General features: G+C 43.9%; 1 protein-coding gene across 3 annotated transcripts; it reads right to left on the reverse strand.

Annotated features, from left to right (window-relative positions):
- Window positions 1-203: 203 nt before the first annotated feature.
- On the reverse strand, window positions 204-26,454 carry ccdc134 (coiled-coil domain containing 134). Of its 3 annotated transcripts, XM_029250705.1 has the most exons (37): window positions 26,357-26,454; window positions 26,016-26,192; window positions 25,233-25,356; window positions 24,884-24,934; window positions 24,709-24,782; window positions 24,134-24,239; window positions 22,985-23,188; window positions 22,337-22,491; window positions 21,711-21,825; window positions 21,131-21,247; window positions 20,865-20,964; window positions 20,626-20,760; window positions 20,303-20,417; window positions 20,068-20,159; window positions 19,659-19,803; window positions 19,220-19,331; window positions 18,942-19,002; window positions 18,551-18,648; window positions 18,083-18,269; window positions 16,302-16,452; window positions 15,672-15,962; window positions 15,203-15,371; window positions 14,696-14,800; window positions 14,446-14,556; window positions 13,628-13,794; window positions 13,401-13,485; window positions 12,921-13,099; window positions 12,411-12,492; window positions 12,202-12,308; window positions 11,704-11,835; window positions 8,677-8,679; window positions 6,886-6,994; window positions 4,142-4,263; window positions 3,428-3,512; window positions 3,088-3,269; window positions 2,077-2,148; window positions 204-1,915 (listed from the first exon to the last, which is right to left on the reverse strand). In XM_029250705.1, the coding sequence occupies exons 2-37, from the start codon at window positions 26,157-26,159 to the stop codon at window positions 1,790-1,792; spliced, it is 4,413 nt and encodes a 1,470-aa protein (XP_029106538.1). In that variant the 5' UTR covers window positions 26,160-26,192; window positions 26,357-26,454; the 3' UTR covers window positions 204-1,789. The 3 variants fall into 3 exon arrangements, with proteins under 3 accessions (XP_029106538.1, XP_018594071.1, XP_018594072.1); XM_018738555.2 differs by lacking the exons at window positions 8,677-8,679; window positions 11,704-11,835; window positions 12,202-12,308; ... (26 more) ...; window positions 26,016-26,192; window positions 26,357-26,454 and adding exons at window positions 7,403-7,463; window positions 9,273-9,496 and having other exon boundaries at window positions 1,401-1,915; XM_018738556.2 differs by lacking the exons at window positions 8,677-8,679; window positions 11,704-11,835; window positions 12,202-12,308; ... (26 more) ...; window positions 26,016-26,192; window positions 26,357-26,454 and adding exons at window positions 7,403-7,463; window positions 7,843-7,871 and having other exon boundaries at window positions 1,401-1,915.
- Window positions 26,455-26,483: the final 29 nt, after the last annotated feature.

Raw genomic sequence — 26,483 nt, forward strand, 5'->3', positions numbered from 1 at the left:
CAATAAATTATTGCTCTTGTATTTATGTATTTATCTCTGTTGTGTCACTGTATGTATGTATGTATATATGTCATCTGTGCGTGTATGTATGCTGAATATTGCATGACACTGCAACTGAGTGGAATTTCCTTCTAGGATTAATAAAGTTTAATAAATTTTGTTCAATTATGCATACAAAAGATTCATGCAAAGAAATTACTTTGAAGACTGCCGGTATTGCTAGGTCTACTTACTGACAATACTGTCTGCTGTTTAAAGATACTGTTTCATTTTAGGTTATACTTTTTAGAATGTTCAGTGTGAAAGCCAGTCAGTTGTTGTTTTATGTATTGTGTTGTCACAATTCATAATTCTGTTCATTACTTCTTCATTCCACTGAATGACAAGTGGTTTGGAAAACCTTTAACATAAACAGCTTTTAATGTTTTTCTTCCAAGTCATAAACAGAAAACTATTTAAACTACATATATTTAAATCTTTAAATACATTATTTTAACTAAAATATACTTCCACATTTTCCTGATTAAATTATATCACTGTGCTGCAATATGCACTTACAATTTAATATGAAAGTTGACTTTTTAAACATGAATAAAACCCACATTCAAAAAAACCAATGCAGCACATACCATAAAAGCTCTCAATTTGGTTTGATGGATTTTTACAATTCATAAAATGTGTTTTAATATAGCACTACATGTTCAACACCAAGATATGGAAAGTATTGACATGTACAAATAATGAAAGATCAAGAACCCAGCTAGTTCGGAAATATCAGATGAACTACACTGCAACTGACCACCTGAAAACACTAGAAAACTAAAAGAAATTACTGAGGAGAAAGTCAATCAGAACATTCCAGTACCTACCTGTGGACATTATGCATATCAGCAAATGGCAGTGAGGTACTCCACTGAGTTATATTACAATTTTCAAATAAATTCTTGTTCCAAATGTCCTTAAACATCACAGACTGCTGATCATTGTTATGCAGCGATTATTTGGCTTCCAGCAAATACTTTACTGCAGAGAAATGACCAGTGGTCAGTAATGATTAAGGACACAGGAGAGGACATGGTGTGAAAGGCAGCTAGGTTTGACGCAACACCTTCTTCCATCCTAACACATTACAGAAGGAGCAGTTTATTATTTTCAGCCAGGAGTAATTTGGTAAGTTAATGTGTGTAATACTAAAATTACAGAAAAGAAAATGAAAAATATATCCACCAAAATAGTTCAGTATTCATCAGTTGGTACAAGTGGCAACATTAACTATGTCCATATGTACAATTTTTGTTTTTAATTAAGGCTAAAGCTAAATTTAAAAAAACTAAAACCAGAAATTTCATTTTATAATCCCACAATATAGTATTTTTTTAAATGAAAATTACTTTTATCAAAACAAACCAAACAATTATTGTCCCACAAAATAATTATGTAATCTTCTCCCTCTTAAGCTTAATCACCCCTTTTGCTACTAAAAGAGTAACAGTCTTTTCTTTTTGAGTAATTATATATTTTTCAGTGGTTCACCCCACTTTCCTCTGGAGCCCCATATCTTTTCTCTGTCCAGCAACTACGCACCTTATCTGCCCCCTCAACTGCTCTCCTGTCTCATGGGTTTCTTCCCTGTCACTGTCTCCAGTACCTATTACTCCTGCTGCCACTCCTTTTTCCCTCACAAAAAGTCCAGAAAGCCCTTGGGAGGCCCTGCAACCCCATGAATGTGCACTCGGGAGAGAAGGTCTTCCTCTATCCCCAGTCCCCAGTCCCTGTCAGGGTCACGGTGCTATAGCTCAGTGCGGGAGCGAGAGATTCGAGGTCCCTTCCTGATCTCTTTCCTCTTCTCCTCCTTCCTCCGCCGTTTCTCCTCCTCCCGCATGATTTTCCGAAATGCCTCTGCGGTGTGCAGCATCTGATCAGAGACATTCGGGTACAGTGGGCAGAGGGATCGAGGGTGAACAACATAAAAGAGAAAGAGATGACTAAAAGTAAAAGGGAAATGTAACAAATTTATGGAAAATAAAGTAAAGCACTAGACATTCAGGTAGAAACCAGGGTGTGCCTTTATCTTACATCGTCTCTCTCAGTGCGGTATGGGTTGATGAAGTCTGGCGACTTCTCCGTAATTCCTAACTCCTGTGACATCTGGCAGGGAAGATAACAAAAGACAAAGAAGATGTAAAAACAAGGTAACACCTGACAGAGCAGTTTTTCAGGAAATTAGTTAATCAGCATCAGATTCCCATAGGCACGGTACACACTGTGCCTAGTGTCTTCCAACGAGAGAAAACATTTAAAAAGCAGAAAAAATAAGGAAAATAATAATGAAGATTGGGACACTTAACGTAACTAAAACTTCAAAAATTACATTTCTGAAAAACATGAAAATTCAGCTTCTCCGTCAACTGTGTGGTTCGGCATTAGAATAGTATGAAGTGCAGCATATCAGCCTACCTAACTTGACTGGCATTTACCCTTCCTTTTTCACATTTCCAAGTGAAAGTGTCGGGCCTACAAACACGGCGGTGCAGATGGCGAAGGAAACAATCTAACTGTACTTAAGAATCACATCTGCAGCTATGTCTTTTTCCTAATGTAATGCACAAACTGTGTTTCCTATGACAGGTACGTCGCTTTGGTGAAAAGCATCTGCTAAATGCATAAATGTAAATGTAAACACCAAAATCCAACCCTTCCAGGTTATAACCTGGAAACTGCATGTTCCGATCTCATGAGATGTGACAAAGATACTTAAGCTGAATTGCTCAACAAAATATCCTGATATCTACTATCGACAATGATTTACCCATTTTATAGCTGTGTCTTTTTTTACTGGAGCAATTTAGTGTAAATAACTGGCTCGAATACTAGAGTTGGAGGTGGGATTCGAATCCGGGTCCTTCGAGCATGGCTGTTCCATCCGCTGCGCTGCTTGATGCCTTCTTCTGCAACAAATATACCTCTCAAGTCCACTGTGTAAGTTGAAGTGCAGCCTTAAATAGTGTCTCATCCAATCCCAGTCCATCCCTCCCCAAGATCAGCCCCCAGTTTCTCCTAATAGTCCCATAAGCCTCCCAGTCTCACCAGCGTGAGGACATGTTGGTGAGCCCCCCCGGCAAAAACACCCGTCAGGTTGCAGAAGCGCAGCCCCCAGCGTAGCAGGCCGCCCCAGTCGGCGTTGCGGTCATAGTAGTGGTGCACGATGCGTGGGAATCGCAGTGCCACATCCCCAAAGAAGGCCGTGTTTTCCACCACATGGGAATATGCTGGAGGAGGGGGAGACACACGGTTACATCGCACAGCCACGACAACTCAGATCTGTGCCACAGCCCACAGACACTCAGCAGAGGAGGAAAAACAGTTTACAGAAAGAAAAGGTGCATTGTGGGCCGGAGAGTGTTGAAAGTTCGCTATGTGTTCTGACCTTCTTTGACTTTGTCGTCCAAGGGGAAGGGGTCATCAGGCTGCAAGTTGGCTGCCATGAGGACAGCTCTGGAGTCCTCCAGCACCTTGGGGAACAGGCACACATTTATATACACACACACACACACACACACACACACACACACACACACACAGTCTGAAATCGCTCGTCCCAAGTGGGGTCGTGGCAAACCGGAACCTAACCCAGCAACACAGAGGGAGGAGACAGACCCAGAAAAGGATGCCAGTCTGTCGCAAGGCACCCCAAGCGGCACTCGAACCCCAGCCCCACCAGAGAGCAGGATGTGGCCAAACCCGCTGCACCACTGCGCCCCCCATTGTCATAAACACTCCTAGTTAATAGAGGTGTGCAGATCCTGTACAGCTGTTTCACAGCAGTGAACACTCCCAACACCTGTGAGTGTTTTGCCCATGGTCTCATGATCATTTTTTCACCTTGCACTGCACAATATTATTCATACCATCTGCTATTGAACTACAAGCAGTGCTTTTGGTCTGCCAACTTTTTTGTAAAGAATATTGCCTCTGGAGTACGTGTGAGTACCTTCATCAGTCAACACAAAATACCAGAGATCACACTGTTAAGCACCAGAGTAAACTCTCAAGTTTGGCCTTCCAGGGAACAGCATCATTACAAGCTCATTTACACAGTGTACCAAGCACTGAGCATGTGGCCCAAGTGAACACACTCCACCTTGAACAGCCCCTTCAGCATGATGTCAATGATCTTGTACTGCTGGTTGATGTCATTCAGCTCCACCAGGTTCTTCAGGGCGTTCAGCTGGTCCTTCCTCTTAGTCTCAAACAGACGCTTGTCTAGTGGAGGAAATTAAGGAACAGTGGCTTCTAGCACATGTGCAAGTACACACACACACACACACACACACACACACACACACACACACACACACACACACACACACAGAGACAGGCTGAACACCAACAAACACACACAAAATGCACAACAACATATACAGAGGCCAGTGATGTACAGGCAAAGGTTACCTACACACAGCCGCTTAAATTTTGGCTTCACTCTGGAGACCCACAACTTCTTTATCCCCTCTACATTGGTATCAAGTCACAACCACTGACAGAAGTCTCCTTCTGTATTATGCCATTTACTTCCCTCAGCACGATCTCAGAAAAAAAGTGAAAATGATTAAAACAGAGCCTGCAGAGAGTTGGCTGACATAGACCATGCAACCAAAGAAGGCTTTAATGGGCAAATAAAACCTTCTAATGAAGAAGAGATTGAGCCTCTGGCCTCCCATTCCACTGCCACCTTCGGTGGAAGAGATGAGAGACATTTGGCCAAAAGATATCTGGTCAGCTGAGCTATGTAAATGCTATGAAAGCTCCTTATGACTCAATGAGTGGTATGCAAGCTAAACTGACAAACCTGGATGAGCTGGATGCTCTCAATACCTCGCTAGAGAAACCCTCCTTCTTCATTGCGGCTATGGAAATTAAACTTGCCAATTTAACCGATTGCATGAACAGCTCGAAAATGACATCGTTGGGATCGAACACTCGATCTTGAGGATTTGGTCAAATCGCAAACTGAATCAATAGCCACCCTGAAGCAAAAAGCTGACCTGTACCAGGAAACTACACAAAGTAGAGCATAAAATCCACCACTACAATCTCTGAATTAAGGGAATGCTTGAGAATGATGAAAGAAAAATTCCTCTCAAACCATTTCTACAAAAAAAAAAACGACATTCCTGGGTGGGACAGTTAGCTGATTTGCCTCTTACTGAGATAGATTTCGCGTAATGACTTCCCAGCCACACTCATCATCCCAATGTCTGTCCGAGGAGCATTCGGGGTTGATTTCCATGAATCTGTCGAAGAAAACGTCAAAAAAAAAAAAAGCCGCACTTTCAACACTTCTACTCTGCAATTCTACCCTGATCTGAAAGCTGAAAGTATGAAGAGAAAATACAAACCCTTCGTCGAAAGTATGCAAAATGTACGGCGAAGCGTCTACACGAAGGGAAGACGCTCTGTTTCAACCACCCGGCAAATCTGAAAAGCTGAGATTGGTTCATACAGGGATTTGATAGAGCTCAATTACTTTATGTTCTGTTTTTCTTTGGTCTCCATTCTCGTTTGTTTCTTGAGTTCTGCTGTGCTTTTTATTGTTCTGGGAGGAGACTCCCTATTCATTATTTCTACAGCAGGTCCTGAAGCAAAGGTACAGCTAGGGATGTTTAGAGTTCAGAGTCAGGAGGGTGATCCTTGCCTGGCAGCTGTAAATAAAGAGGTGGCAGACCAGCTCTCTGAGGGAGGGTGGTGGACTGACGGGAGTTATTGTCTGGACATTTGTTCTGGATTCCATGGTTTGGTATCCCTCTCGCCTCGTTTTACTTTGCTGGGTCACATGTTCCAGCTCTTGCTGTTCTGATAATATTACAGACTGTATAACTCGGGTTACATTCTTGTTTTACAGTACAGTTATTTGAGTTTCCATTTAAAATAACTAACTGTGATGTTAAGATAATTAAAATGAGGAGAATTGGGATATGTTCTAATATTTTGAAAAACAGGAGATTGATCTACTCGATGGTCGAACGTTAACATTTAATCTGTATGATAATTCATACAAAAGTTGGACATGTCTTTGGTTAGTGGACTTGTCAGACACTGGTCATTGATCATATATTCAAAATATTACACTTTTGCCCTTGTGCTTTGTATATGGAAATGTATTAATACAAGTTGCCATTTCTGTTTATACGTTACTGTGATCCAATGTTGCTGCGCTGCTAATAAAAAAAAAAAAAAAAAAACTGCCGTAACACTTGACACAAATGCAGAGCACAGACAGACAGACACACACACACAAACTGACCTTCTTCAGTAAATATAAAGAACTGAAGATGGGCTTTGGAGGGACTCATACAAGTTAGGAAAAGTGCAGCAAATGTCTGGGTTTGAGAACTACAGCAGTTCTTTGGTCAGCAACGGACTGGTTTTCACAGCACGCCCTCAAGAGAGTGGATGGATGCACACTGATACTGGTGCTTAGTTTACTTATTTGTACTAGTAGTTCAATGATTGCCCTGTGATGTACTGATCTAAGGTCCGGGATATACCCCATCTCACCCTCTATGCTTCTGCAATCGGCTCCAGCCCACCATGACCCTGTGTTGCATGAAAGAAATAACAGTGTCTTGCTTGAAGGTACTACACCAAATCCACTTTCTTGGGACAAAGACTAACAACCTTCAGATTACAAGTTATTGTTTTTAACTTGTACACTACCTGCAGGACATGAATGGGAAGCTTCCCAAACCCCAGTCGCCTTCATACACACAGATGCACACGCCAGCTCTCACCACCCTACACACTAACACACAACGGCACAGAACAGCACACACGAGTGCCCCATCACACACACTGACAAGACCGGCCATCGAGGCTGTCAGATACAGATCTCCAGGTTGGCATCATGTCTTTGTCGATGGGTCTCGGAGTCCGCCAGGGAGGAGGGGAGGGCTGGCCAGAACAGAACCAGCAAGGTGCACACTGGGAGCATGGCCTGTTGGGAAGGTGGTACACAAGCACAAGTGAGCAGACAGCTTGGCTAAGGATGTTCAAGTTCAACATTCGGCACCTCCGAAAGATCTCTGACACAACGGCGGTAAACATTATTTGTGCCAATTCGGCTGCCTGCACCACAGTTCAAAAGGACTTCAGACTTACAACATCAACTGTTCGCGACAAAAGCAACATAATTAGACTAAACACTTATCCATGGTATTATGAGTCCATACATTAGAAATACCTCTTGTCCTGCACCCTGTACCAACATATTCATGAATAAAACCACCACACAAATGCACATGTATTTGACAACAATTAAAACTGTAAAAATTATTAGAAATGTACATTTTCCATACAGCTGTTCTCTAACCAACCATTTGCTCCCCCTCCATCACTGACTCACCCTGCTGATCTGACGACTCACAGCAACCTCTCTGTCCCGCAACCGTGGAACTACTTAGCACCTTGTAAAGACAAGAAATGGATATGCAGATTTATTTAAAAACTAAAAATAGTCCTACCATTAATAAATATTAGATGAGCTCCAGTTTTAAGAAGCATTAATAGGAAAACAAAGGTGCTGAGAAGGGGAAGGCGCCACTGCTAAAACCTGTATGTATTATTTAGTAGGGACCCCAGCAATAATACTGAAGGGAAGAGACTGGTGGGGGAATCAGAGAGATGAGTGGCCCTGGGGGAAACTGACAGCCTTTCTGCTGAATATTTCATCTCCTTCAGCTCAGAGACAATGGGGTGAGGCTAACAGAGTGAGCTGCAGAGGGGAAGAGAAGGAGCACAGCTGGATCATAGTTTAAAACAGTTTCAGAAACAAATTTTACTTACAGCAGAAGAACCAGTTGGTGCACATTTTATACCGTTTTTTAAAAAAAATTTTTTTTAATTAGCGGGGGGGTGGGGGTGGCGCAGTGGGTTGGACCGGGTCCTGCTCTCTGGTGGGTCTGGGTTTCATGTCCCACTTGGGGTGCCTTGCCAAGTCCTGGGTGTGTCCCCTCCCCTTCCGGCCTTACGCCCTCTGTTACCGGGTAGGCTCCGGTTCCCCGCGACCCCCTATGGGACAAGCGGTTCAGAAAATGTGTGTGTGTGTGTGTAGTAGAATCACAACCTGGCTGTTAATGTGCCATAAAAGATATCTGTATGAGTCAGGCGACTGTTCGGCACAATAAGATTCAACAGAATTAAACACTCGCGTGACATAAACTTTGAAACGAGCGCTTCACGGCGAACAAATCCAGGAATTATCACAGAGACTGGGAGACACCTTCAATAGAAAATAACACATCTTTGAAAAATAAGGTAAAAATAAACAGGAGGCAGGTAGACAGCTACGTTTGTTTTGAGGCAATATAGATGAGGACATTGTTCTTAATCTTCTAAGAGCACGCTGCTGTGCTAAGGTTCTGAAATCTCTGCTGGGACCAGAACCTCCTTGAGGAGCCAACATTAAAACACTTCCCAGTTACAGGTGTAAGAAGTCAATTTTCCTGCTGGACTATTACAGACAGAAACACATGGCTCATCAAGTATAAAGTAGTCACACTTGCACCTGCACAGTACACCTCCATCAGTATCACACCCCCCGCCGTGCCCCATCGCTGGGTGGTCTCATCACTTAACCAGCCTTGATACCACAACCCCCTCGAGCTGCACGTGTTTCACCTGCTGATACTCACAAGAGTGTGTGTCTCTGTGTGTGTGTGTGTGTGTGGTCCAGAGTGTTGCAGATGTTCAGCACAGGCCAACGTGGAACAGGCAGCACACACACACAGCCAGGGGTCATGACATCAGAACTGTACACACGATGACATGTGGCGAGAGGTGCCGTGCTGGTGTTAAAGTTCACCTGCAGGATCTTGACTGACTGACTGACTGACTGACTGACAGCTGAACGTACAAACAAATTAACCAACCCCCCCCCCCAAAAGCTAATACACTCAGATTTTATCACAGAAGAAGCGATGCAGCTACAGACATCTTCCTTCACCCCACAGCCCCTCGCACCGGCGAGCACAGAAGAATTAAAATCCGTTTTAAGTAAAATTTAAAAAAAAAAACACACACACAGCCGAAGCAGCGCACATGCAGACGAGTTGCTGTGACTGCGAAAGCGTGTAGGCAACGGTCTAAAAATAGCCCGCTAACGCAGCTCGCGCCGAGGCGCAATGTCAACCGCTTCCCCCAGACACAGAGCGCTTCTATACAAACCGACCGATCAATCGATCGACCGACCGCTTCAGCAGTAACGGTTCGCTCACCTTCCGCAGCAGCTGAAAGAGACAGGGAGAGAGCGACGAGGAGGGAACCGCGAGCGGCTGCAAAGGAGCTGCAGGAGAAAGCAGTGCATGTGCGCGTTAATGCCGCGAAGAATTCTCAGGTGAGCGCGCTGCGCTTCCCACCATCATTTACATGCGGGTCCCTCCTCCTCCACTCCGCCGGCGCCACGCTCCCAGCGGCCCGCCGATCGGGCGAATGACAGCCGGCGACTCCAACCGGGAACCGCGTGACGAATCGATGTTTCCGCCCGGGGGGGATTGATCGACACACCAAGTGAACACTCCAACACGCCCGCCGGAAGCATTTGAGCAACACACAGGGGAAAGTGTAAGCGGAGAAAAAAACGTATAAAGTCTTCACACTGTATTGTGCTGCTGTTGTCAAACTGCTTTACTTTGAAAGCAGTGTCTGGCTGTGATTTAAATTTTATTATGGTTTAAGTAAAGAGGGGCAGCAGATGGTGTAGTGACCAAAGCTGTTTTCCTTAATCTGAAGGTTTCTGCTTCAACTCCCTCTCCTGTTCAATTCTAAATACCCTGGAGCAAGAAGGTGCTTATTCTGAATAGATACTATAAGACTGTCTACAGGGGTAAATAAAATGTATTATCAAACATTTCAAGTTGCCTTGAACAAATTTGTCAAGTAAAGACCAACAGATTGTGACTGATTTCATAACATCTCTGTGAACACAATCTTTTATTAAGTGGAAGTATGTATATTTAAGAAACCCTCATACAGTCTAGTATTGTTTAAGTTTGTTTCTTCAAAATTTTGCTGGATCATAGAGATATATGAACAAAGTAACAGCATTTCCCCCCAAAACAACAAGTAAGGCCAAAAACTAAAAGAAGCTTTGTTGGAAACCACTGCTCTGTATGCTCCGCCTCACAATCTGTCTGTCATCACACTGAAGTCAGACCAGCAGACAGAAAGCTCCCCGACATGTCTGACGCAGTGAAGGTCAAGGAGACACAGAGGTTTCAGTGGCTGCCGTTTGTATCACTACCAGCCTACCGATGACCAGAGCCCCTGAGGAGAGGCAATAAGACAAATACAAAGGACAAAACTGCAGCAGAAATGTCTGTATAACTGCAGTTCAAAATCTAACAACAAAGACATTAAACTGAAACAGAGATTCTAACAGAGTACATGAGAACATCACATAAAGACAGCATAACGCCAAGTGAAATGCAGGGATACAGTATCCTGTCATGCAGTACGTTGTCCACAGGCAGTGACTTCAGTGAGTCCAGCAGGGCCTGAGCCCTACCTATGAGCTCCACAGAGAGCCAACAACAGCAGTTCCCCTGCATCTGCAAGCAGAGAACAGATGGACAAAATAGGTCATGAGTCTGTGAGTGAAGGCAGAATACTGGACCCAGCATGAGGCAAGGACACCTCTGGTCCTCCAGAGCTCAATAGCGTGCTGCTACGCTCCAGTTCAACTCTCCATGTACTCAACTGAAATTGTTGTTTTGGACTGTGAGGCACGTCGCCTGGTGATTCACGTTCAGGTGGTCTGGTAAATTAAGTGTATGAAAACTCCATGTGTGCAGCTCTTGAGGACCTGGGGCTGCTAAAATGTCAGATCAGATACAGGCACCCCCAAGACAGCCAGGAGGTTACTGTATATTAATGCTATCATTAGGACCACCATGTCCAAACAGCTGGAGGATCACTCTGGTCACACCAGCTGAATATGTAATTACTTTTCTAACTTTGTGTGTTAGGAGCATATTTGGAAAATATGCGATTTTTTATTTTTTGTTTTGTCCCCACACAACATCTGTCAGATGTAGATGAAAGTTGGTTTCCAACTATGCTTCTCTGTGTGTTCCCTAGATACATTAGCATGACTGCTGGTTGAAGAAGGAGCTTTCCTTTTATTGCAGACACAAAATCACCTGTCAATCAAGATCAGTCAAGATCTGTGGCTGAAATGTTACCACACCTCACACTGGATTTCTACAGCAGTTTATTGAGGCTCCTGTTTAAAGCCATCCTGTCCCCAGGTCTGTTCCTGTCATTTTCTAAACTGAGGGCACGGCAACCCTGACAAACTGCAGCTGTACCACATTAAAAAGGAACCTGGCATATCTGCAGTACTCTCCAGTTTCTCAGAAGAAATTCAGAGCAGACACTATACACATTGATCACAGCTCTGTTTTGGCAAGTATTCGTTTGAAACTAATTCACACTTTAGGGTATGTGTTGGTTTACCTTAGTGTTGTATTTGTCTGCCTGTTCCAGAGTATACTTGTGCAAGACAAAGTAATGGGCCACCCCTCGTGTAGATTTTTTTAGACATTTACCTCTGTGTAGGACTAGTTCAGGGGTGTAACTGGGTGCCTGTTTTGGAGGAGCACCTGTGTGGTGGACTATTTTGGGGGTTTATCGTTATGCACATGGTACCTCTGTGAGGAGCTGTTTCAGAGCTTGTGCTTCACTGCCTCCCAACTCCTTCACTCCTTTCTTCTCCACCACATCCAGCAGCTGGCCCAGGTCAGCCTCACTCAACACATTCTCACCACCGTACCGCACCAGCTGTAACCATAGCAATACACAGAATCCTTAATTTAGCTGCTTTCTAGTGTATTGTTCAGCTTGCCTAAGAGCATTTGCAATACAAGTGAGGAGTTAAGATAATTGCATAACAAGATGAAAACAGCAAGAGGAAAGAAGAAGGTTTTACAGTTTTGTTATTCAGTCTTTTGTGTTGTTCAGACACTGATTTGTCACTGATATTGCGAGAGAGGTGAAGAACAGGGCACATGTCTCTTAAACAGTATTTTCAGTGCAGCCCTCTCTACTGCATAGCCTTAAGGGAGTGAGTAAATGAGTGCATCAATAATAAATTAAATGTGTGTCTGACTCATCAGTGGTCAAATCCAGTCTTTGAATGGGCCTCACCAGGGTAAACAGAGCCAGGATAGCAGGGTGCAGGAAGGAACTCTCCTCAGAGCCCAGTAGGGAGTACAGCAAGAAGCGATTCCATGGCTGGCACACCACGTGCTGCCCTGTGGGTGGTGTGTGTTAATGTGCACAAACATGTCATGCATAACCTGCTACAAAGTTACTCACAAAAGAAGTATTCTGTCTGAAACTGAGGGGGACTGCACCTGTGAGGGAGCTCCTTCTGTACAGGAAGCCAAGCAGAGACCCCATGCAGCTCACCGACATGCTCAGCAGAAACTCTTGCTTCTGATGGAGGGTGGGGATGATGGGAATTCAAGTAAGACAGGAACAATTGTGTGTGGGGTGGGGTTAGGCAGAGAGTGTAAAGTGCAAGTTCATACTGTTCTTTGGACAATATGAGAAATTTTAAAAGTAGGTCAGATGGGTAAACACAGGCAGCTATTGGGATTTTGACTCTGAATGCGGAGGAAATGCAGTTATATTACCAGCATGGTGTAGCCTAGAACTCTGGACCAGGCAGTGGTGATGAAATCCAAAAAAGAGCATGGAGCAGCAATGAAGACTGCGTGCTCAAAGAATATACAATTTATTATTACTATGCAACTGGTCATATCAAATTTAAAGAAAGTAATAACTCTCTGCAAAGTGTGAGGGTGTAAACACCCCTACCCATCTCTGTTCTCTCATCTGTACCCCCACCATTATGTGCTCACCTGCAACAGCAGGCCTTGAAGGGCCACCAGGAGGCATCGTGCCCTATGGAACCCCAGTGGGTGCAGCGCTGCTTCCTCGTTCTCTAGGGGGCGCTGTGCTGTGAGACCACTGGTCAATGTCAGCAGGGGGGATTGGAAGTCCAAGTCCAGTAGAGTCTGCAGCAGTTTGAGAGAACTGGCTGGAGGTGGTGAGTGAAGATGGATGTGGGTGGAATAGAGACACACAGCAGTGGACAAATGTAATTATATCTATTGTAAGATTATAGGTTCCTTCCAAAACTACAAAGAAATGAGAATTTAATATCAAGTGGAACACCCTGATAAAAAAGAGGGAGAAGCAGCAGGATTACACATTATACTGACAGCCTTAAAAATAGTTGCCAACTAATAAAAAAATGCCTTTTTGATTCTTCTAGGTTCAAGAGTGAAATGTGTAAATGCAAACTCTTGCTATACTTCAGCGTTCTGTGGGTGCTGTACCTAGCAAAAGGCCAGGTGTCTCTCTCTTTTTAAAAGTGAGAATCCACACAATCTCATTGAGATTCAGAGAGATGCTTTTCTGAACCTGGAAATGAAATGAACAGAAGTTCCATTAAAAGCTGAACTTAAAAGACATTACTGTTCAAGAAGAACCTCAACTTGCATGAAGGATGATAGAACCCCTCTACATTCCCAGGTGAGACTAAAACTAATTTGCAGGTACACACCTGTGGAAAGGAAGCATTCCAAAGTGTGAGGAGGGAGGACAAGAGCAGACGGGCACAGCATAGCAGAGACGAGGTGAGTGGGGCACAGGAGGTAGAGCAGGGAGATGGGCTGAGTGCTGCTTGCAGTTGCTCCACCAGCCCAGAGTTGCATAGAAGGAAAGACACAGCTAAGAGAAGGAAGGAGACTTATGCATTTTCATCAGAAAGGAAGGGAGCTGGAAACAGCCAAACAACAGTGTAAGGAACACAGTTCATGCTGGGCCTGTATATTTAAGTGTATGCATTTGTATTTGAGTGCACCACGCAGGGGTGCGGACCACACCCACCTCCTAGATTATTGGCCGTACCCGATTAAGAGACAAGAGTCATGTGCACCCACAGCTTTTAAATGGATGGACTGCGCAGGGCAGTCATTCCACTGCAGAATAATGACCAGATAGTCTTAACATGGTTACAAATAAAAGCTTCTTTTTGTGTTTGATTGTGTGTGTTGCATGTTTTATATGTAAATAAAATCCATTTCACCTCATACTTGTTCACTCCCCAAACCCAGGACACCCCAGCTTACCACATCAAGTTTACTGTACATATTTGTATGCATGTGTAAACTGTGCCTGTCTGCTACTTTCTGATGCACTTTGGCATACCTATCAAGAGCGTGTCAGAAATGGGAAAATCTTCGTATTAAACGGTTACATTTTGAGCAGTTTTTCCACTCCTATTATATATGTGTGCTTTTTTCCAGTGTGGGCTGCATTTGGTTTCAGGGTTTTTATGCGTGCTATATTCCACACAGCTCGACCACATCCCACTCGCACCTCTATCAGCGCAGTGTGCGGGTGACAGGCTCAGGCAGCAGTACAAGTAGTTGAAGGCCGGCAGCAGTGACTCGGCATTGGAGGGTTTCAGCTTTCCAGTTAGGTTGCTCACTGAGCAAGCACATCGTACACCATTTGAGTATAAGCAAAGAAAGAAAGATACAAAAAACATAGGTCAAGCAGTGCAAACGCCAACCAGTCCTGTAACGTGTAGTCCGTTACAAATCAACATAATATTGTTGGGACTTACCGTGGAAAAGTAGCTTGAAGTCTACGCTGTCCATTTCTGTGTTTGCATCATTGCTGGTCTTTATCAGACACAGCAGTTGCAACACCATTGACAGCAGTTTGGGTTCTGGAAAAACCATAAAGTCATTCCAGATTAGACTGGCATAAGTACAGAAATTCAATTTCAGTTTTTTCAATTTATTTTTACAGAGCACTCTTCTCACACAGTGGCATAAAGTGATGAACAAAGGATCAGGGGCATAATACAAATAAATGGTTGGCTATACACTATACATTAAATTATTACAATAGCTATGTAATTTTTAAAGCTGTAAGTAAGCCTATTGGCCGCAAAGAAAAAGAACAAAAAAAATTCCCAACCGAAAGGCAAGGGAGAAAAAACCTCCATGGGTCTAAGTACCAGTGATTGCCCACCCATCTTGGGCATTTGAGAATTTAAAAAAGACTTTTAAGTCAATTTACAGATATTTATAACTAGAAATGCAGTGTTTGCTAGGGCATCTCCCACCTCCTGACACTTCACTACTCTCTACTGCCAGTCTCTGGAGGACCTGCAGCAGCCGGGGCCGCAGGTGGTCTGAGACGGAGGCATTACACCGGGGATGCCCTCGCAGGAACTCCCTCAGAACTCCCAGGGCCCTGTGCGCCAGTTGTGACTCTCTGGTGCACATGATGCCCTGTTTATTGCAGAAATGAAATCAGAACAGAGAACTGCACCTGACAGCATGGTATGGCATGTATGTAGTTTATAACTGTACAGTTTGCTGCAGCTACAGTAGATTAAGTAAGTAAGTAAGTATAGTGTAGTCTAGCACACTATACACTACAGTGTAAGAGATTATAGAGTAGCTGTGCTACAGTAGAGCAGCACTATTTTCTACTTTATCCACTTGACGTTACGTTGGGATTTCCAAAGTAATCTTTTTAGGAAGGGTGAAATATGAAGAACCGATCTGAAATTAAATGAATTTCCTCACCAGTAGGGTGAGAACAGCAGCCATATTTTTCTCTAACAAACACAAGAGAACCGTGACATCAGAGTCCTGGTTTGGTTCTGAGGACTGCAGCACCTCTGTCTTGCTTCCTGCCCCCTGCACAGGGCTTATATAACTCCCATTTGTGAGCCACAGCTCCAGAGCACTAGGCCCAAAGCTGTCAGCCAGCTCTGGGTAGTGGAAGATGAAGTACAGCAGTGCTGAATGGTGAGTATAGAGGGACAGGAACCCAGGGGGGCAGGACATTATCTGGCTGATGCAGCTGAGAGTAGACTGGAAGGTGAATCCAAGGTGAAGAGACAAAGAACTAATTAACAGAGCACAGCACAGAGACAGAGTAATTAATTATGAATCACTAAAAGTTAGCTAATGCTTTGCCAAATTGTTACATATACACTTTACCCACATATATAGCTAGATACTTTACTAAAGCAATACCGGTTAAGTGCCTAGACAAAGGACACAACAGGAAGGTCGCTTTCTCAGACACTTGCAGTCTAATGGCAACAAGACCAGTGCTTTATACTACCTGCTACCCTACTACACACATCCATAAAGTTATGGAGTGATGAGCAGTACAGGATGTGGTGGTGGCAGTAGCAGAAGTGTTACCCTGTCGAGGGTTGGACTCTGGTCCTGTGTGACAGACAGCAGGTAGAGGGCTGCTCGCCGCACGCACAGGGGAGGGGGGTCATCTCCCTGCTCCTGCACTGAGCGCAACACAAACACTGTGCCAGAGAACACAGTGGCATCTGGGAGTAACCTGCGCACACAACAGATAAACAGAAATATATAGTTTGTGCAACATGCCACACTTCACTATTTCCATAAATATAACAGTTATTACTTTGTCTGGTAAGTACTGCATTATACAACATTACTTTTATATTTTACTTTCAATAGGCATTGGGAAGACACCATGTTGAATCCTCATGCTAAATTTATATGTTAAACTTATGTGGTAAATAAAACAATAAACAAACACTCGGCTGACTTATTGTGTAAAAAAGTAAGTACAAGAAAATGCAACATGCCAAGTCAATATGCCAAGTATGGAAGGATTAGGGTTCCTTAATATAAGGCTGTTGTTCTGTAACGACATTGCTCCAAAGCATACTTCTAAGCTATGCAAAAGCTATTTGGTGAAGAAACAGGAAACCAGAGTCCTGTCTTTGATGGACTGGTTGGCACAATGGAGGACTCTTTGATGGATGTAAAGTCTTATGCACAGAGCAGTTACATGAAATAAAAATAATGTTACAACATTGTCAATGTATTAACTATCATTTCTGATCAAATTAATGATACCCTGTTGAATAAAAGTATACATTTCTATCAAAAACATGCAAATCTATGAACATTGACTTCATGACATTTTTTTACTGTAAATAGCTGACTCCATGGCATGGTTTCCATAATTTCCACACATCTATATGTACCAAAATGGTCTAACTGGGTGGCAAGGAACTATTTTAATTTCTCGCATATTGACATTTGCTTTTACATTGTTCTCACCGTATAAGGTTTCCAATGCACTGCATGTGTAAATGGCAGTAATGGTTGTTAATTCTCAGTCCCTCTTGAAGAAGTAATATAAAAAGCACATCTTGCATGGAGAACAGTGTTTTTCTGTATATCCTGGATCTTTTACTTTTTGTTGTGTTCCAGTTGTTTTTGTCCATGGCAGAAAGTCTGCAGGTTGAAAGTTACTCTCCCTCCCTATTTAGCATCCTTGCTTTCTAAATTATCCTTATTTCTGACGTGTCAAGTTAGTTATTTTAAAACATTGTAATGCATTGCAATTTGGGAAGTACATTGCAGAGGTGATACAATGAACATGGAACAAAGAGATGCACAGGGTATTCTCACATAGCCAACAAATGAAACAGGAATTTGTGACTGGGACTTGAACAAGGAGGTGCGATGGAACACCGGAATGGAACACAGGACCTGAACAGGAGCACAAAGGGCTGGTATAGACAGGATAGAAACTATGGACTGGAATATAAGCAACTACGGAACAGGACTTGGATAACTGGTAAGCAAATAAGGTTTAACAGAATGGCAGGAAACGTAGCAGAAAACTGATCAAGAGTCCACAATCTTGCCTCAGTGATTTCTTCCTTCTATAACTGTTTGATTATCGTATTGTGAACAGGTGCAGAAGTTTGGATTATTGGAACTGAGTGGCACCTCCTATGGTCATTAGGGGTATTGTCCCTATGGGTCATGACACAGAACTTGCAAGTGTTCACCACCAGAAAAGAATGCACAGAAACTGATTCACCTCATTCCTAAGAACTGCTTAGCTGTTTATAAAGCTAGATACTTTTGGCTGAATTCAGGTTAAGTATATCATTAAGGGTTCAACTGCAAGATCCACTGAGCCATACCTGTCTCCATGTCGCAGAGCCAGATGGAGCAGTATGAGCATGCAGTACTGTGTGGTTCTGAGCCGTGTTACTGCGGAACCAGAATCTCTGGGACCCAGGACCTCGCGCAGTAAGGAAGGCCATTGTGATGGGTGGATGCAGAGTGAAGGCAGACATTGCCGGATAAGCTCCTCACTCTCCTCATGGTCTAAAGCAGTAGAGCAAATGGGGGAGAGACAGAGAGAGAAATAGAGAGGGAAAAAAGCAAAGCCCGCCTGAGAAACACAAAGTAAGAGTAACATTTGTGTTTATTCACATAAATGGTCAATGAGAAAAAATGCACACAAGACTCAAATATCAGAGTAAAATAAAACTCTACAAGCACAAAAAAGCCCTTCATTCATGTAGTTACATATTCCTCTTTACACATGGCCCTCTCACGTATTACTGTGTGATAGACACAGATGCATGCTGGCCATCAGCTTCTACCTTTTTGAGGGGCGGTTTCAGCAGCATCCAACTGGGACAGCAAACATGCACTCAGCTTCTGAAGAAAATCACTGCAGGCTCCATTCAGAGTCAGGTTCCTGAGGGAGAGCAAGGTTAATAAAAACTCAATGCATAAATAAAATAAAAGCATCTTCATAGAGCGTCATGGAATTGAGCAGAAAATGCATCCATCTGCATCACTCCAAGTAGTAAATTACATGTCAATAAAATGTAATTTTTGTTGTTTACTAGAATGATAAGAGTGGACAGCAAATCCTGGGTACCCATTTCATTTGAGACCTGTCCTATCTTTCCAATGACCTTTTCCCAGGAGACAGACAGGACAGTAGATGTGGCATATACTGCTTGCTCTAAACTTCTGTCACCTTACCTGTTCCCTGCACAAAAGGAAGCCTTGTGTTCCAAAGCCATCCCAAAGAATCCAGAAGATGCTTGAGAGATTGTTAAAGAAAAACAAAATCAGTCAGTAATGAAATATGACATTCATCATGTCATGAAATCTGGATGTTGGCTTGTCAAAGAAACAAATTAAAATTGAGACTTGCTAACCGTCCCCTTCTCACAGGATCTGTATGACCTCAAATGTCCATTTGTCCCACACAGCATCAGACCCTGAGTATATGCCCCATGCCCTTGTGCTTTCCTCACCAAGTTTGGTGGAAAAGTGAGGCATCAGAGAAGGCAGGAGGGAGAACTGGCTAGAAAGGATGGAGAAGAAAAACTGTAGAATGGAAGCACTGGGTGCCCTCTCACAGTGCCGCTGTGCAGAAAAACAGCAATAAATAGAGAAGCGAGACGAACAAGAGACAGAGACATACCAATGAGCTTCACACAGCCATTCACTTTCAGTTCAATTTATTTTATAAAGTGTTCTCAGCGGAATGACAGAGAGCAACATTCTATTAAGATTCGCTTGAAGAAATGCAGGAAACCTTGTTTACATGAGGCTCAAGTAGTACAGCAAGACAGGAGGAGTGGTCATCACTGTTGTTACATGTGATATTGTTGATTCTCCATCATGGACAAGATGGACACTGACAGGGTGACTTGTAACAGACAGATGAAAATTGTCCAGTAAGGGACTCACAGTGATGGTCGGGATGCAGACAGTATCACAGCACTGCAGCAGGTGGAGGCAGAAAGACTCCAAGGTGTCGTCTTGGCTCTTCTGATCTGGTGCTGTGTACGCATTCTCTACCAGCTCAGGATGGCCTGTACACTCTTCTGCCAACCTTTGGTGAGAAAACAAAAATCAGCACACCGCCACTGCTACAGCAAGTATAAAGTGTCGGTACAGTAGAGTGTGAAACCACATGTAATGTGCAATATAGCTCATAGCACAACTTCCAAGGTTTGGGTCTGCAATACATTTTAACTTCTATTTTCATCCACAAATAGCCTGATAACACGTTTAACACATGTACAGTCAACATGAATATATAACATCAGGGGCTATAGCACACTGCAGCTATAGTTTTGCACTGTGAACTACTGACCTACAGGCCCCCTGAAAGCAGATGAGAGCCTGCAGCAGGAACGCCTCTGCTTTGGAGGACTGGCTGCGTGACTCTGCTCTCTTCTGGGTTTGCTGCTGGAGAGATGAAAACTGCTAGTCAGAACACACGAGCACATGTTATATTTGACATCAGGTTTTTTTTCACTTTATATTCTTTTAAAGAAAGGGATAAACATGAAGTAAACAAGAAGACACACACATACACACAGACTCACTGCAGCCCGGCGGTATGCTGTGGTGGGCAAGGGCAATTCGGTACACTTGTCAATCACAGCCCACACCAACTTCTTCAGCTCTTTGTACTGCACAGGGTTGGACTGATGGTTCAGCCTGGAGTCACATGTACACCACAGTGAAAGAAGCAGTGCTCTTGAGACCATGTCTGTGAACATGGAAAACCCACTTTTCTTATTATTTTCCACTACTGTTTCCTCTGCAAATGATGTACAGCATTTTCTAATTTTTCATTCAGTGAAGCTCGCTTTGTGTTTACTTATGTACCCTGCTGAAGCACAGTTTTATGGGACTGTCTTGGTACCTGAGCAAAGCTGTAGCTGTAGAGGCAGCCTGTATTGCCACTCTCAGGCAAGGAGAGGCAATGCCTCCTAGCAGAACCTCCACTGCCCCGGCAAAACTTGGGCCACTGGGGAACAGACCCACACCAACAGGTTGCCTAGAAGAGCAAAGACATTCTGTAAATAATTCTGTAAGAATAAAAGAGTCCTTTATTTGTCATTACCATTACCAGCTCCTGCTTCTACCCCTCTTCTGCCCTACCTTTCCAGGATTGTAGCAAGCAACAGCAGGCCCTGCTTCTGAACCTCCACATTGTTCAGGGTGAGCACCTCTTTAAGGCTGTGGACCAAGGACTCAATACCTGTGAGATGCATAAGTGATCACGTGACTCAGCACAATCTGCTGTCAGCATCACAAAGACATCAGCATGAAGGAGTGCAATCTTAGCAATGCACATGTAAATGTGCTCAATGAGACTTATTAATAACTTGCAAATGAAGAATTCTCGCTGCCCCTTCTGCCCTCACCATAAACAGAGTGGCACTGGGAGAAGAAGAGCACATCTTCTGCCAAGAGCAACAAGCAGCTGTACACCGACCACAGGAGCGCCTCACTACGGCTGCAGAGACGCTCAAACAGGAACTCTGGCCCAAGCCACAGGATGGGAAAGGGGAGATGCAGGGTGATATGCAAATTTAAGTCACTTATCAGTCACATTTACTGACTCAGGCAGCTTTCTACACTTCATAAAGCTTTATATTTACAGAAGCAGCCTTGCACAAGAATAAAACAGCAATCTTTCACCGCTCCTTTACTTGCTGGTGAAGACTTAAAGGAAAGGAGGGAGGTCTGAGGAGAGTTTTACGCTACAGACAGGAAGAGTCAGATTGATGTGGAAGGGAAGGAAACTGGTGGTGACCACTCAAGGCATGAGACAGAGGTTGTTGGCTAATGAGGATATTGTGAGAGATGTTCCATAAAGGCACAAGATTAGCCTGAAGCAGTGAGAGAGGAGACAGAGAGAGGGAGCTGGACAGAGTGACTCTGCATTCAGTTGGGTATTTTCGCTGTGCTGTGACCACTTGGGAACGACAGAGGAGGACTCACCAGGTATGTCAGCATGGATGAAAGCTGGACAGTACTGGCTGGGTGAGTGCACTATTATGGAAGCAATGCACTGAGCGCTGGCCACCTGCAAGGTCTCATCTCCACTTAGCAGTAGCTACGTCACGTCAAAATGAACACACAAACATTTCCTTGTTTACATGTCACTGTGGGAACTGACTTCCCCAAAATATCTCTTACCATACCGTGGTAAAATTTTGTTTAGAGGGCAACACAATTACAAAAGCCATTTAGGTTGTGGAGATGTCACAGGAATCCTGTTTTTCAGGATTTACAATCAGTGTGACATTTTCCACCAAATTGTCGCCATAAAGTTAGCCAAAAACATACACACCCAAACACTCTTGCAGGTATGAGAAGCAAGGGGATGAGCATTTTTCTTGTATGTACATATATTTATGGCAGGTCAACCATTCCATAAATATACATACTCTAAGAGGTGTAACAGTCAATTCCAAAAACAGTCTGATTTCTGTCTGAACCTCCTTCTGTCTGAACTGCTTGAGACATCAAAAAGTGGCAAAAACGATCTTTCTAGGAGATATACAAGTATAAACAGCAGTGGAAGTACAGAAAGTAGATGTCCTGGAGCTTGATACTGTGCTGACCTTTTTGAGGACAAGGGGTAAAGAACAGCGTTCCACAGCAAGCTCAGTGTTGCACTGGGAGTCAATGTTGATGCTCAGCGGGAAGTCCTGATCAGCAGGACAATTCATCAACACAGAGACCACCTCGCTCATTTTCAGGAACTCCTTCAGGAACCCTGTCACACGCAACCCAGGGCAGCCTTTTTATTGTCACACACAGGCCAGGTTGTGTGTGTATACTCATACAAACAGGAGTACTGCCTACCTTAATAGAGACACATTCACAGGGAAAAAGGTGTAGAAATACCTTAAGCAGGTTCAAACCTACAGAGTGTAATAAATTAACTGGTACAGTACCAGTCAAAAGTTTGAGTACACCCGGGCAGAATTTATACTGGACAAACTGTAAAGAAAAGTAAAAACGAAGCAACGCAAAAATGGCCTACATTTCTGGGAAATGTTGCAGAAGAACTGGGAAGACGTGTTGGCTGATCTCGTACTGAAACTTGTGAAATTAATGGCTCTTGAAAAAAGCTAGTTTCCAGCCAGCTTGCTCAGACTTTGGACTGGTTCTGTGTGTCTTTTACTGATGGTAGGGCACTTCCTTGGCACTTCTGCTTTTCAGTTCACTTTTCCTCTCAACTTTTTCACTTAGCCCCACTGTCCTACCTAGGCAATTGATGATGAGCTGGGGGGAGCAGGCATGATGCAGGGTGTGCAGCAGCAGAGCACAAAGTCTGTCCCGTAGTGATGTAGGCACGACCTGTGAAACCCCGGCGCACCTCCACACCTTTCGGAACACGTAGAACACTGATGACTTTACCGCCTCGTCGGGAGAGAGGAGTGCCATGCTCAGATTCTCCAGGAGGGTCACTGTGTTGGGCCATAGAAGTGGGGTGGAGTGGAGGGAAAATGTGTTAGCAGTTCAAAAAACTGTCCAACATAATTAATGAAGCAACTGAGATGGCTGAAACTCCACAGATTTAGCATGCCATGTCAGCTCAGAAGTGATGGATTCTTGATGATGGAACAGGAAATGAGAAGTACTGAGAATAACCAAACACTGCTCCACTATTAAAAAAATAAATCACAGAAGTGGGTGAGTAGATCTTCCTGTGTATGCATGTGTGACAGGGAGACAAAAAGTAGAAAAAGAGAATATGAAAAATGTATGAATGAAAGAGAAGTTCTAACATGACAAAAATAGCAAACAGGCAAAAAGTGGAGGCCAAAAAACTGGAGATCCTGTGCGCAGGCAAAAGCTTCCTGTTTGTAAGAAAAGGGCTGAAAGACCCCTTGTCTGTGCCTGCAGCAGGTTAGTGCAACAGTTTCCGTTCTAACGCCACGCAACAGGTACATGCCGACCCTCGAGCTTACCCACATATAGAGACAGACTGACAGACACACACTCGCACATGCGCAAGCAAACACAAACCACAAACTCTCTCAGACAAACTTCACACACGCACACACACACACACTGGCTGAAGTTGCTTGTCCCTAGTGGGGTCGCAGCAAGCTGGAGCCTAACCCGGCAACACAGGGCGCAAGGCTGGGGGGGAGGGGACACACTCAGAATGGGATGCCAGTCAGTCACAAGGCACCCCAAGCAGGACTCAAACCCCAGACCCGCCGGAGAGCAGGACCCGGCCAAGCCCGCTGCATCACCGCACCCCCCAACTTAACCACAAAGACACATAAAAATCTTTATCAGACAATAAAATTTAAGCTTTTCCTTCTCACTGGCACTGTGCTCTGCTTTTGTATGCTAATAAATGAAAAACTTGACTCTTGCTGGACTCACACGGGGCCCCTTACCATGAACGGTGGCAAGGCTTTGGGGCAAGGCAGGCACAGAATCCAGCAGCTTCCCCAGGAAGTTGAATGTTGGCAGAAACCCCTCCATGCTGGTCTGATCTCTCAGCTGGAAAAAGACGTGACTGAGTGTTAAGAAGAGTAAATCAACAGCATTTCACCACAAGAGGCGTTCAAGTTGTTCATTGTCTACACTTTATTTCAAGGCATTCATTTATGTTTAACTACCTTTCTTATTAGCATCTAATCATAAAAAACAAACGCAGTAAATATGAATATTATTAATATTTCTACAAGTGAACCACCATATCACCACACTGCTCTCATCTGACCCCAGAACCTTCTCATTTTGCCTCCTTTCCCACTTCCCTTAGGTTCACACAAACCACACTGGTACGCACCATCATTTCCCACAACTGGCTGGACAGTTTTCTTTGACTGGCATACCCATTGCGAAGACAAAAAACAGATAACAAGGCTGCAAGCACTGATGTGATGAAACTGAGCGCAGTATATAATTTGCACTGCTTTTTATACCATTAATACACATAAAACCATTTGTCGGAGTTTTGTCTCACTTGGGTTTTAATCTTGTCCAGCACATACTGCACAAACTCGTCACTCTGCAGTTCCAGCAGCAACGGAATCAGCACTGAAACATATGCATGTGTTATATAATGGTAATAATAATAATAATAATAATAAGAAGAAGAAGAAGAAGAAGAATGTGTGGATGTGCATGGCTTCCTTTACCATGTATAATCTGTTCCAGAATGGCCGGGTCCTTCATGGTGTGAAGCATTCCTGCACACAAAGTGGCTTTAAACTAATGGAACGTGCTGGATGAAATGACACAAGTCGCTCACTGTAAGAATGAACAAAGCCTTTCCATTTGTGTAATACTATACCGTGAGGTACTGTGTTTATATACTGTCAGCAATCTGTAATGACTGAGAACGGTCGGTGAATGTCTATCAGTATTCATAAGAAAAAAGCCCTGATGTGCACCACACTAAATGTCAGTGCACAACAAAGCAGTGCTTGTACTCCACAAGCAATGACTGTGAGCATCTCTCCACCTTTGCTCCCGGGAAGTCCTCACCCAGCAGAGAGTCCACAAGGCGCTGGCAGACCTTGTAATCCCGCAGGAGCAGCTCTCGCAGTGCCCCCGGACGACCCTTCAACAGCGCGCTGATGCCACGCAGGGCCGCGGCCTTCCTCACTGACTGCAAGCGACAGGGGAGGACACAGTGCTTCCATTAGTGCTGGAAAAGAACCGAAATACTGTAGGAAAAACTGTACCAATATAACACATAAAGTGGATGACTAGTGGCATAGCGAGTAGCGCTGCTGTCTCACAGTGCTGGGGTGGTGTGAGAGGAAGTGGGTTCGATCCCCGCTCAGTCTGTGGAGTTTGTATGTTCGTCATGTACCTGTGTGGGTTTCCTCTGGGTGCTCTGGTTTCCCCCCATAGTCCAAAGATATGCTGTTCAAGGGTATTGTGATTATAAGTCACCCATAGTGTGGGAGTGTGACAGAATGTGTGTTCCACTGATGTTTGGATGAATGACCCATTGTAAGTAGTGTATCTAGCAGTGTAAATCACCTTGGTATATGGTGTGTGGGCTGATAACACTACATAGAGTTCATTGGAAGTTGCTTTGAAGAAAAGTGTCTGCTAAATGAAATGTAAAAACCAAATCCCTGAAGATTCTCTGTCTTTGTTAACAGAGCTACTTATGAAAAATTAACTCGGTATTAAAGTAAACTGTTCAAGCTCGAAATGTACTTCATGTCGGAGGAAATGACTGCGTTTCTTTGCCTGTGTGTGTCCTTTCTCTACCCTTTTCCGGTGCCTGAGTGAGGTAGTTGGCCGCGCGCTCACCGACACGTCCCGCCGCTCCATCATTTCCACGAGGCAGGCTGCGCATACGAGCGCGCCTTGGCCGTCTGCCAGGGCCACGCGGCCGCACCAGCGCGGGTCATGACTGCGGTGAAGCTTCTCGTGAACAACGTCCAGGGCCGACATAATGGCTTAATAACCGCAGTCGTTCACCTGTCGCTGCAGAGAACGCAGTTAAGCGTTGTTTACCGTTTCAAGAAACAAATCAGCCAGTGTTTTCAGCGCTTATCCGTTTTGAAAAAACGCAGTTTACGCAACTGCACGGCTAGTACAGCGTGACAATGAAATTATTGTTATTATAATATAAAAACCTTGTAATATACCTGTATTAGTTTTGGACGTATTTGAAAACCCCTCAAATAAAAGGCTGGCTAGCACATTATTTACTTACATGAAGAGGAATAAATAATTCCTTTCGGAATTTCACAGTTTACTGAGCATCACGGGGCA

This window comes from Scleropages formosus, chromosome 3 (genome assembly GCF_900964775.1).
Source record: "Scleropages formosus chromosome 3, fSclFor1.1, whole genome shotgun sequence".
Lineage (NCBI taxonomy): Eukaryota > Metazoa > Chordata > Actinopteri > Osteoglossiformes > Osteoglossidae > Scleropages > Scleropages formosus.